This window comes from Protopterus annectens, chromosome 9.part0, assembly GCF_019279795.1.
Source record: "Protopterus annectens isolate FY-2018-M chromosome 9.part0, PAN1.0, whole genome shotgun sequence".
Taxonomy (NCBI): domain Eukaryota; kingdom Metazoa; phylum Chordata; order Ceratodontiformes; family Protopteridae; genus Protopterus; species Protopterus annectens.
In genome coordinates this window covers 977686811-977700829 of record NC_056743.1, presented here as the reverse complement: position 1 = coordinate 977700829, position 14019 = coordinate 977686811, and the positions used below count along the sequence as shown (strand labels likewise).

Below are 14019 nucleotides of genomic sequence, written 5' to 3'. Positions count from 1 at the left end.
GTGTTGTTTGTATCATGTTTTCCCGTAGTGTTTATTTGAGGGCTACGCTACAACTTAACATTCTTCAGAAATGTTTGTACCCCCATCTCTCAGAATTCTTTTGCCACCTGATGTCTCATATGGGTTCCACTCCATAGGTGAATTTTGCGTGAAATGATCACAAATCAAACAGCTCACTAATAGATTCAGATTATCTCAGCAGACACCACAGTGACCATGTCATCGCAGAGTGCACACAATATCGCACAGACTTCTCTCCATCAAATGTGGAAAGCTCATAGAATGAAGGAAACAAATGAAGGAACAAAGTAAAAGTAGATTCAGGAGATGAAGTGAGTAAGGCATGACTTAGTGAGGAGGCAAGGAAGGACAGGGCTTTGGGTTTGCACAAAACAGTCTTCCTAAAACAGTAACATATAAAACTTGCTTGATAAGTTCACTTTTACTTTTAACCTTAGCAGTACTAACCACTACTTTTCCACCGACTCCTTGGCTTTTCACATTCACTCCCAGCCATTGATTTTCTTTGCTTTCCTTGGCAGGATTCACTGTGAAGACAATGAAAGAGGGTATTATTTGTATGTAAACTGTACAACGAGCTTTATAATCTTTTACAGGATCATTATTTACCAAAAGGAAATACTACCAGGATCCACAGGTACTATTTTAAGCCCATAGCAGATATTAATGCAAAGAATTACAGTTACATTGATCTATCCTGCTCCGGTTGTTTTAACCTATTTGGTGCCACTCTTCCAAGTCATTGTGACTATCAGCTCAGAACAGACGGCACTGTTACCTGTCACTTATGCTTTCTGAGTGTTGACAAGGGAGTGACAGTCTTCCTTTTTTATTCATGGAAGATGTCTGCAGCCTGTTAACCTAACATCTAACAGCACAAATAAATATTTCAGTGGAACTAAGTAAATTGGTACGATTCATGTCCTCCTCCCTTGAATCAAAACACATGATCTTCTTCATAGTTTCCATGAAGAATATGAATAACGGATCCTTTCACTGCAAGTGCACATCAGTGCAGAGGAGCTATCTGTGCCAGGATAGTTCTGTTTGGAAGCAAAACTGAGCCACAGGAAGTAAGGGAAGAAAGGACCATATGAATAAGGGTGTACCGGGAAGAAAGGACCATATGAATAAGGGTGTAGCGGGAAGAAAGGACCATATATGAATAAGGGTGTACCGGGAAGAAAGGACCATATGAATAAGGGTGTACCGGGAAGAAAGGACCATATGAATAAGGGTGTACCGGGAAGAAAGGACCATATGAATAAGGGTGTACCGGGAAGTAAGGACCATATGAATAAGGGTGTACCGGGAAGAAAGGACCATATGAATAAGGGTGTACCAGGAAGAAAGGACCATATGAATAAGGGTGTACCGGGAAGAAAGGGCCATATGAATAAGGGTGTACTGGGAAGAAAGGACCATATGAATAAGGGTGTACCGGGAAGAAAGGACCATATGAATAACAGTGTACCGGGAAGAAAGGACCATATGAATAAGGGTGTACTGGGAAGTAAGGACCATATGAATAAGGGTGTACCGGGAAGAAAGGACCATATGAATAAGGGTGTACCAGGAAGAAAGGACCATATGAATAAGGGTGTACCGGGAAGAAAGAAAGGACCATATGAATAAGGGTGTACCGGGAAGAAAGGACCATATGAATAAGGGTGTACCGGGAAGAAAGGACCATATGAATAAGGGTGTACCGGGAAGAAAGGACCATATGAATAAGGGTGTATCGGGAAGAAAGGACCATATGAATAAGGGTGTACCGGGAAGAAAGGACCATATGAATAAGGGTGTACCGGGAAGAAAGGACCATATGAATAAGGGTGTACCGGGAAGAAAGGACCATATGAATAAGGGTGTACCCATTTTCCTGATTATCTCACTGTTTGTAAGGCCTAGGAAACTCAGATAATGGCTACAAAAAGTAGGAACATTATGGATAAATTAGGGCATGTGCATAGAAACATACCTGTCTCACAGCACAATGAGGAGGAACTAAAGTACCACATGAGATGAAGCTCCAACCAAGTGTGTTTGCTTTGCTTACCAGGCCTGAGTAGGGCTTGGAGCTGCCCTGTGTCATCAGAAGGACAAAAAGGCATTGTCTGCCATTTCATGTTCATCAAGGTGTAAGCTGCAGCAGTGTGAATGAACTGAGTGTAACTGGAGGTGGGAAACAGAGATATGGGCCTACTGCCCTCACTGTACAAAAGAAAAGAGTGACTGTTCAGAGAGCTAGGTCACAGGTAAAATGCCTAATAAAGTTCTTTGTACTTCCTAACGAGTACCTCATGTGTAGTCACTTACATATGAAATAAGGAAACATATCTGTACTTTCACAGCACAGAATTAAATCTACCATGTTTTAAAGTAAGGTTCTTGATCAAGTATGCTTAAAAGTTCTTAGTTATAATTAAAAATGCCTTAGAATTCTCCTTATATGAAACTCTTGCAAAAAATCACTTAATTTACTGCTTCAACAATGGCCATCCAAGTATTAAACAATGACAGCAAAGTAAAAATCATGGATTCTTATATATGAGACCAACTACATGGCATAGTTAAGGGTGATATTAATTCATTTATTTGTTTTCCAGGTTGTTGAGTCGATCCATTGAAAACTACAGAAGTGCAAGTGTAAGTGTTAAGGGAAATACGCACACACACACACACACACACACACACACACACACACACACACACACACAGACACACACACTCATACAGAGAAACGCACACACATATACAAACAGTGTTACAGTAGCCAAACAACCAACATGGAAGGAAAATGCAAGAGCATCCAGAGGAAGGTCACATTAGCAATTAATTATAAAGAAATGGTATGTATGCAAGTATGTGCATGTGTGTTTATGTACTATATATATATATATATATATATATATATATATATATATATATATATATATATATATATATATATATATATATATATATATATGTATATATATATATATATATATATATATATATATATATATATATATATATATATATATATATATATATATGTGTGTGTGTACATATACATATATGGTACTTATGTATTATCGCAACCATATATATATATATATATATATATATATATATATATATATATATATATATATATATATATATATATATATATATATATATTTATAGAGTACATAATATACACATACATATGTACATACACATACATATGTTGTGCAGCCATTAGATTCAATGGCAGCTTAGGATTGTTGTTCAGTGCTTATGGGAATATTAAACTTTAAAAATAAAAGACGGATGCAGTCTACTGTTAGTATACTTAATATTAACATCAGGGAAGCTAGTCCATGTTATATTGAAAATGGATAACCGGTCAATGGATATGCTTTTCACAGAGGACATTCTATGGAATGTCTGAACTGAGATAGTAAAATTAAAGGCAGGTAAATATGCACACATGCACACACAGATGCACATACACACGCACACACACACACACACACACACACACACACACACACACACACACACACACACACACACACACACACACAGTGACAATCACGTTACCACAAAACATTGACAATGCAAACTTCGACATGCTGCAACACTTGTACCTAGTAATATCCTCAGCACATAGAAAATTAAACTCTAAAAAAAACATAAAAGACATTGTTTGCTTTACCCACCTTAGTAATGGGTGCTAAACCTAACTCTGTCGCTTTCCTTACTCTATCCCTATACCCTATCTTAAAATAAACTTTCCATAACACTGCCAGTACACAAGACATATTTGGCACACAAACAAGTCCATACACACACATATTCAGCACTAAAGCTACCCCTTATCTAACCCTGATCCCAACCCTAAAGTACATACACTTGCACATAAATATACAAAATCTAACCCCTCAGCTATCCTTGACCCTAACCCTAACACGCAAACACATGCACAAACATTTTCTCCCCTCCAAACCTCATTCACCTGTCTTGCTGAAACAAACAGTTGACATTTTGGATGTTTGGCTATCCGAATGTTTAGCATTATGTACCACCCCTACCATTTGTTGACCAAACTTAAGTTCAATAAAATGCAAGGGAACTATATATATACATACACACACAGATGTAGCTAGATATATAGCTAAATCTATAGATATATAGATCGACAGATAAACTTGTTGGACTGAATAGAAGTGCACACATGCAGTACTGAAGTAAAAGCATGATGTCATCTTTTTTGAAGGGAGAACTTACTAGTGTCTTGAAAGTGACAGGTTCATGATCTTACGGAAATGGTCACCCATCTTTGTGACCACTTCTGAAGTTGATGTTAAGTAAAAAGATGCATAGTTAAATATTTTACATGAATAGCATTTTTTGTCTTTATTTCGGGTACTGAACACTGATAGATAGGTGTCTTCTAATGTCCAGACGTGCTGGTTGCTGGGGTTTAGTTACTTTTTAAATTTTTAAGCTCAAAAGTCACTTGTGGGTACAAAAAATGGTCTTTTGTATTTCAGTTATTAGTTACTAAGAGATTAATACCTACTAACATCTGTAAAATGAGGCCTGTCAATGGGTTACTAGTCACCTTAAGTGTCGCTATGAATTCATGGATGTGGCTAGAGAAAGAGAGTGGATTGAAAGGCAAGTAGTCATTATTTTTATATCAACAAACTGTACTCATTTAAAGAAGGGGTATTTTCTTATATAGGGGCTGGTACTAGGTGACTGGGGAACATACCTCTCAACATCTTAGTGCAAGAAATCTGGATAAAGCCAGAAAGAATGCGGGGGGGGCAAAGGCCCAAAAATAGGGACAGAATTAAAATATTGTTCCTATAAACCTAGAAAGTTGCTAGAATAAAAGGTGCTGCATTATTACATATTTTCTTAAGGATATACAGTCTGAAATTCAAATGTTTCTCATTATTTAGTATTATTTAGTGACTTCAATATTCAATAATTTACCAGAAAACCACAAATGTATGAGGAACAGACCAAAAATATGAGGCAAAAATCTGGAGATTCTGTGAAAATCTGTACAGTTGAGAGGTATGCTGGGGATCTATCACGGCTACTGCTGTACTATGTGTTGAAAAGATAGGGACAGACAATTGACCTTTATTTCTTCTATAGTATGTAATGATAAGAGCAACCTGCCATTGTACTATTCAGTTGGGGCACATCTTCTTGTTCTGTAGATGGACCACAATAGTTCTAGCTTGCTTCATTGGCAATACTAGTACGCATTTTCTCTATTACCATCTCTAGATAAGAGTAAACTGCAAACATTAACTGCAGGACAAGTCTCCTTGTATTCTTAGAGGACTGTTGGACAACCAGTCCACAGACCAGCAGACCAATGTGTTGCTGGTACATCTGTTCAAGTCACCAGAAAAATCTGAGAAAACATTGAAGTGATGGGAGATAAGGCATTCATTGAAATGTGCAGTAGAAACCTTTGGGAATATCACCTCTTCTCTCATTTATTTCAAACATGCAGAGACAAGGAAAACCAAAGGTATAGAAATGAGGGAAGAGCAGAATAAAAATAGTGTGATTCATAGTCTTAAATGCATCTGAGTCAGATGTAGGCTACCTTATATGCATACTGTTTTTCTTCTCTGCTGAAAACATAATTTAGGCTGCATCAGTCCTGTAAAGCAGGAAGAAATCACTGGAAAATGTTAAATGGCCTAATAAAACTTTACTAAAAATGAATCATTCCTAGTATAAATGTTTACCTTCATTGTCAATATCCACACGTTGACAATCTTTGGAATCTTTGGTTAGGGGACAAGCATAAATAGCGCCACTTCGGGGCAGCTTCTCATCACGGGCCAGTGGAGCACCCACTAATATCCTACAAAAGAGCAAGAGGAATCTGACCTTAGAAAGACATGAAAAATACTATTTGAATTAGCTTAAGTTTACAGTTAAGCAAGAAGCAACAGTTTTCTTCCTATATAGTGTGGTCTTAAAAAAAAAACAAATACGTTACTTTAAAAGCATTAAGGTAAGGGAATGTGCCCCTTATTTTGTCTGTTTCTGTCAGCATTACTGTATCAACCAACATTTACATCAAAGACACCATTAATCTGCACCAAAAAGCTGTATACTTTTGACAATTTCAACCATAGGAGTTGACGGCTCATATTACATACTCGCTAAAAGGTTGTAACTGTCTTTAAAGTATTAGAATACACCTCAGAGTTGTGGACAAAAACATTCCTCTACCTGTTCCTAAATGTATCTTACTACATTGTAGATTTTACTCTGAAATTAAAGGACTACCATTGCCTAAACACAGCTTTTCCTCATCCCAGAGCCTCTTTCTCTAAGTACTAAATGTTCCCTACACAGGAACATTTAACTAAAGCATTACTTAATGGTTTCTGTTTTATCTGGCTTTACAGTGTTGTGTGGCTAAATTCATATTATGGTTTGTCAGACTGTGAAACAGTGGAGAAATAAAACAGACAATGGAAAATACATATTCCAACCAAAACCACAATAAATATGTTTTTGTAGGAGCGAAACCCTTGCATTCCCCCACCACCGTTTCTCTAAATATACTAACTAAAAGATTACATATGCATCCTTGGAGGAATGAGAAATTACCTACAGCCAATGTTTTGTGCTCAATAAAATCACGTCATACTCTGCAACTAAGCAAGGATTTCATTAAACATGGCTGAGATATCTGATTGTGATAAATCTCAGCGTGATGGAAGTCATGCAACCCTATTCAGCTTTCTTATTTCAGACCCTTCTTGGGTTTACAGGAAATTTCTCAATGTTATCCTTAGGATCTTCCAGGTTCTAGCATCATATGGAAAATTGCTTTCATGTATTTGGCTCAAGAAAAGCCTACATAACAAGGTGTTTGCCGGGGTCTACTTCAGAAGACTGAAAAAAACAAAGGACTGAATCCCAAAAGACTGACAATTCAAAATACTAAATGATGGAATTTGCCCCTTCTCCACTGTTGTGCGATCTTGGAGTTGAGGGGTACAGGGGGGGGCATGAGGGGTGCAATGAGGCTTGCCCCATGAATTAAAAATGTGTTCAGTATTTTTAATTTTCAGTCTTTTGGGATTCAGTCTTTTGGTTTGCCAGTCTTCTGAAGTAGATCCGTTTGCAGTCCTGGCGTGTTTGCTCCCACTGAGAACATAAACGTAAGGGCTCTTTAGATTTACAGGTTTTCGTTGAAGAGGCAACCTACCTCTTTTATTACTGCGCATGCTATTCAGCAATTTTTATACTTCTGTCTGAAAAAAGGTGAATGGAGAATTATACTTTAGCTTAATAAATGTAACCGATCATTCTAAGCAAATAAAAAAGGAGGACCCATTGAAGTCCATTCAGAAGCTGTCAAAAGGGATAGATCAAAGGAATGATTGCTTTAAAATGTACAGTGTCAGTAAATTTTTCCAGTTGCTTTTAATGGTTCATGTTGTTTGTCATGTTTTAAACACGCTGTAATAGGCCGCTGGTTCTCCATGAACACAATCGTGCTTAAATTAGATTATCTATAAAGGTGGGGCTTGTCCTCATTCACTCTTTCTTTCTGTCTGTGGCAACAGATTTCTAGACAGCAAGGCCTCATCTGCTCTGTCAGCACATGTAAGACCTGTAAATTCCCAAAGACTCACTAGGTTTATGGCTTCAGAAGGAAAGAAAGCAGTTGTACATGACAAGGCACAGATAAAGAAATGTGAACACCAACAGAATAAAAATGTTTATGACCCTATTAGGAGGGAAAGACATAATGGCTGCAAATGCCTAGATATGGTCATTCCTTTGACAAAAAAAATGTTAAATGTTGTGGTATATAATGTAAGAATTAAAAAAAAGAGTACAGTGAGCAATCTGAATCAAATTGGCAACAATAAGCCTACACTAAAGCAAACAGATGACTCCAGATGCATGGATGCAAACAAACAAAAAAAAATGTTAAACTTAGGGTGTACAAGATTTTCTGGGCCACAAACCTTAAACAACATTATGTCTAATAAGACGTAAGATTCATTCTTGAAGAAATTAGCATTAAATTTCATCCAATATCAGCACTGTTTTTGTAGGGAAAGCTAGACAGTATAGAAATGCCACAGAATGGGATAAATAGCTAAGTCATGCTTTATTCACAAGTGTGCAATGCATGCAATATTTTGTTGGGACAAAAACCTTTCTGACAGGAAAATGTGGATCTTTGGGATGTACTTGTCTTTTAATTACTGACTGCTCACATCACATGTCATTTTTTAGAAGCTATAGATAAACCTTCTTAAATATAACAATTTATTTTTCAGTGCTAGATAAGATTTTGTTTCATCTTTCCAATGTTAAACATACATAATTTAATTTGGTGGGCTTCAGAAAGGACTTACACATAGATTAAACTAGGATTGCACAGTAAGTAGGTCACACTGGATATGATTCATAAAGAACTTACACACTGTGCAGGTGTGGCACACTGTAAATGAAGTACCTGTGTAATTCTGGCACATAAGAATTCATAGACAGGGTGCTTATAGCTAGTGTTCTGTGCAGTAACATGACACTTCACGGATCATGCATGCAGTTGAATCTGAATAAAATATAAATGAAGAAAAGAATGCAGCATTCAGTCCTTAACTACACACACACACACACACACACACACACACACACACACACACACACACACACACATATATATATATATATGTGTGTGTGTGTGTGTGTGTGTGTGTTTGTGTGATATATACATATATATGGCCGTCGGTCTGGGTCTTCTGCTGTGTCTCGGGCTTCTTCTGTGTCAATGTTCCAGTGTCGTGTGTCGTTGAAGTGGGTAAAACTATATCTATATATATATATATATATATATATATATATATATATATATATATATATAAAATAACTAGATATGTGTGGATCCCCTTCTAATACTCAAACAGCCATATCATCGAATTTCATTTTTGTGAGACAAAAATCGTGAAAACAAAATACCCGAATGACAAATTTTTCCCAAGACAAGTAAACACTTGCCCAACATGCCCTCTTCTACACTGTAGTGTAATCCCTGAGTTAGTATATAGTTGGGGGTGTGTGGGGGCAAAGACCCCCCACATTGGGGGTGTGGGAGGCATAGCCCCCCCACCTAAGTGAGTTTTATTTACTCTGGTGTCTGTTTCATTGAAGTCTGGGCAACTGTTTACTTGCTCTGGGAAAAATTTGCCATTTGGGTATTTCGTTTTCGTGATTTTCGTCTCGAGAAAATGAAATTTTATGATACGGCCGCTTGAGTATTAGAAGTAGATTCATATATATATATATATATATATATATATATATATATATATATATATATATATATATATATATTAGTATATACCTTTTTTTTTGTCAAAGTTTACTTCGTTGAAGAGTAAGAAAGTCAGTACAGCTGATCAAAAACCAGCTTATTAAGCCTTACAGGCTTTTTCATATTGAAATCATAGTACAGTGGGAATCTGGGAATTTGCCCTTTCCACAGTGTAGTGTGATCTCGAAAATGGTATATATAATTAGTGGGGGTTGCAGGGGGTGCAGCCCCGACATGGAGGTGCCCTCCTGCAGAAACACTGGTTTAGTTGTTTCTTTTGATCCTTTGTGGATTAATGTTTTTTGCTCCAACCATTTGAGGTCAAAGAGCTACATATCAACAGTAGTGCAGCAGGGAGTGTTGTCACCTCACAGCAAGGGGTTCTCAGGTTCCATTCTCACTCTGGTGCCTTCTTTGTGGAGTCTGCATGCCCTCCTTGTATTCATGGCTTTTCTCTGGGTGCTTTGGTTTCCTTCCACATTCCAAAGACATGTTGTAGGTTGATTGGACATTATAAAATGACCATAAGTCTGCATGTGTATGTGCAGTATAGAAGAATAACCATTTCAGGGGTTGCCACATATCACACTATGTAAAACACTTTGGGAATGTTGATTAATTTTTTAATATTTATTCATACATATGTAGTGTTTAAATTCAGATTGTCAAGAAAAGTTTCTTTTTAACTCTTTTTATCAAAATAGTACAATAATTTTTATCTGGTATTCATGTCTGTTCAAATAAGTAAAATGCCTTTAAGGCTGCCATGTTGATTTATGAGGTTATATTAATAAGGTGCATATGTTCTGTTTACAGTTCTGAAGAAGTCTGTTTGATATTTGGACAAAAGTGCTAAACTGTAATTATTTAATGTTATTGGTGTTTCACCTTATTAAAGATATTACGTTTTGCAATAGCTGACTGCTGTTTTTGGGTCCTGTGTAGTTTATCTGTACTATGCAGTTTTCCTTTGGCTATTAGATGCGTAAGTTCAAAATCCCTAGGGTTGGGGAATATTCCCCTTCCCCAGGGATTGCTCAGTATCGGACGTAACATGTAACATTTACAAGGGATATGTGGGTGCAGGTGGGCTTACCCCCATGCAAAAAATAGTAGGTGTCTTTTAAATGGCCTGAAGTTGTGCCTCATAGTATGCATGTTAGGATGTCAGTCTTTTTTTTTCAACCTTCTGTGGTTAATGTTTTGAGTGTCGATCTACTGAAGTTTAGACTGACTGCTACAACACTGCACAGCTGACTAACATTCATTTGATAAGTGCCAGTGGCTGACCTTTCAGATGCATACCTTTCTAACCATGGAAGAGCTACAGTAAATAATGATACAGACAGAACCTGTTTAGGGGCAGATTTACTTCAGAGGCACTGCAGCCTCCTGCTTAAGAAGAAGGAAGCTGTGAATTTCAGCTGCAGATGTGACAGGCAGAGCACACAAATCTATGTATTTATGGCCTACAAATGCACTGATACTAAACACACTGTTATTATTATTTTTGTGTGTGGCATACATAGTAATTTGTAATACAGCTAGCATCAACCATCCAAAGTATAAATACATAAGCCTTAGTACAATCTCTTGTGTAGCTGCTTTCCACATGTACTCCATCTTGCTGGTGTATTCAGCATTACTATGTACTTGAAAGTGTCCTCCCCCTTTCCCACACCAAAAAAAAAAAAAAAAATCCAACAGAAACTGGCAGTATGTTATAAATATGATATTAAATGCAGGAGTAGACTGGCCTGCTCATGGCCTATCTGGAATGAGGAGTCACTGACCTGTACATGGCCTCACACAAAATTAATTGCGTTACTATCATGGTAGAAGCTGATAAGGCAACATATTAACAAAATACAAGCTGTAGAACTTTATTGTAGAAGTGCTCATGGTCTTAAATCCTTTTGTGTCAAGGTAACACCCTGTTGCTTCAAACATCTGACATTACATTACAAATGGATTTCTAACTTAAAACATTAACAAACAAAAATTCCTGCCAGAAAGACTTTCTTCTTCTGTACCTATACTACATGGTTAGAGAAAGTCCTGAGCTAAGACAGCCAGCAGCCTCTATCCCCCACCCCTGCTGTACCTCACACACACTCTTCCCATCCCCTTTTTAAAACTCCCTTTGTCCAGCAACTTTTTTTCCTTATTTGTACTTTAACTCCCTCTTATCAGCCTTGTAATTATCAGACCTGTCCACTAGGGGGCTCCCTACCCCAGCTATTCTCTCTTTCTTGTGTCTCATGCCCTGATACTTACATTATTTTTCTCCTGCTATTCCTTAACTACTATTAGTCCTTTTTACTTCACCCTCTACTTCTACTGTCTACACCTACCTCTTCTAGGTTTAATTCTAATTGCCCTTTTCCCACACCTGTCTTATAAATTTACCTTCTGGAGACAGTTGTGCTGATTGTTTTTTATAATTGCATCTGTAGCTGTCTCAACCTGCTCCGTTCGCCCTGCGGACTCACTCTGCTCCCCTCCCTACCCCCAAATCTCACCCACCGCCAGGAGTCCTACTCTTATACTTATTTAACCACACCACTTCCTCTTACATTAACTTCTAGAATCTGCTGGCCACACCTCTTCCTTTTCCTATTACACTCAAAACACTCAACCACCTTTTCATATTCTCTTATATCTACCTTCTCTTAACACTTCCCTCTATCTTACCACAACCTTCTTACTTCTCCATCCTCACCCTCTATACTTCTAAATTTTACCTATATATATCCAATAGTAAACCTACACAATGTATAAACATCCCACACCATTTTGTATCCTACTTTTATTCACCCTACTACTACTTCCTCTAACCATTGCCTACTTACTCACTTCCAATGAATACCCACTACATCTAGACCATCACTATCCTAATAAGGAAACCAATGTTCTTTCCCTTCCACTCTTCTTGAACCATGCTACTATAACATCTTCACCCAACTACTTACTTGCAAAGTATCATAGAATACTACATATTAAATATAACACACTTAATCTCAGGAAAAATCCACTTCTATACAACAAATTTCCTAACCCATGCTATATATGATTAATACTCTCAATAAAAGCTGGAGATATCCACCCTAATCCAGGCCCTACAAGAACTCCTGGTACTCTCCATAGCCAAAATCCCTACTCTAACAATTCTCTTACTAAAACACCTAACTCCCTACAAGTAGCCCATCTCAATATACGTAGCATAAACAACAAAATACCTCAACTCCAAGCTCTAGTAGAAGTATATTCCTTTGATATCCTCTGCTTAACAGAAACATGGTTAAAACCTGCTACCAAAGACAATGAAATCATTCCACCTGGATATAACATACTAAGACTCAACCGAGTAGCCAAGAAAGGAGGAGGGGTAGCTATTCTATTTAAATCAGGCTTACAATTAACCACACACAACTGTAAAATACCTCTCGATTCCAATGCTGAAATCCTCATCTCCAAACTTCATATTAACAATGCCAAATCCATCTATATCATCTGCATGTATCTTCCTCCTGGTAATAACATTGCCACCATGGAAAATACTCTTTGCTGGCTATCCCAACACTTGCCTCAAGAAACCATAATCCTAGGAGATATAAACATTGACTGGAACTGCTATTGTAGCAGCCTCCCTACAACCCACATGAACCTATATGTTTTTTTTCAAACTATTACATCCCCCACCAGGATCAATAAAGCTAACCAGAAAGGAAGAATATTAGACTGGATTCTCATTAACCATCACCCTCATAATTATGATTCAGGAACCCTCCCTGATGATATAAGTGACCACTTACCTATATTATCAGGCACAAAACCTATACTCCCAATCTAACATCTGTCAAAAATATCAGATCCAAAAAGAACTTTCATCCTGAGTTATTTGAACAAGAATTAAGAGCTTGCAATTGGTCTCCATTAAAACACCTCCCCTTAGAAGAAGCCATCAATTACTTTAACTCTAACTTCCTCACCATTCTCAACCAACATGCTCCAACCAGATTAATTAGAGTTAAAACCAAGTCTGCCCCATGGCTTTCAAAAGTAACCAAACTGAAAATGCACTTTAGAAATAAACATTGGGCCCAATGGAGAATGACTAAAAACCCTGTCGACCAACAAACCTTTAGACAGTTAAGAAATGACACTAAGAAAGCTATACTCTCTGATAAAAGAAATTACTACCAACAATTCCAACAAACTAATCAAAATAACCCTCAAACATTCTGGACTAGCATTAATCAATTACTCCACCCAGGCCATTCCACCACACCTAACCCTCAAAATACTGACCATACTAATCCCACGAATACAGCCAATACAATTAATACCTTCTTTACTAATACTATCCAAATACTAGCTAGTCAGTTATCACCCAATAGCTTTACTCTGCCTTCTTATAACTCTACCTCACCCCCTCCTTTTCACTTGAAACCTATACTAACTACATATATTCTAACCCTCATACAAAAACTAAAACCATGCTCTCCCTCAGCAGATCAACTACCTGCTGATTTCCTATGGCTATCAGCCAAAGCTATAGCTTATCCTATTTCCATTCTGATCAATAGGACTATTACTAAAGGTCACATTCCTAGCTTATGGAAAGTCTCTCATATTAT

The 14019-nt window shown here is 37.3% G+C and overlaps 1 protein-coding gene across 4 annotated transcripts in view; it reads right to left on the bottom strand.

Moving 5' to 3' along the window:
• ITGA7 (integrin subunit alpha 7) overlaps window positions 1-14019 on the bottom strand; it is an 849563-nt gene that overhangs the window by 321878 nt on the left and 513666 nt on the right. For all 4 annotated transcript variants that reach the window (XM_044083727.1, XM_044083728.1, XM_044083729.1 and 1 more), the window contains exons 2-3: window positions 5775-5893; window positions 469-548 (exon numbers count right to left, since the gene is read on the bottom strand). In XM_044083727.1, coding sequence (XP_043939662.1) covers window positions 469-548; window positions 5775-5893 — 199 coding nt within the window. The remainder of the gene's footprint in view (window positions 1-468; window positions 549-5774; window positions 5894-14019) is intronic.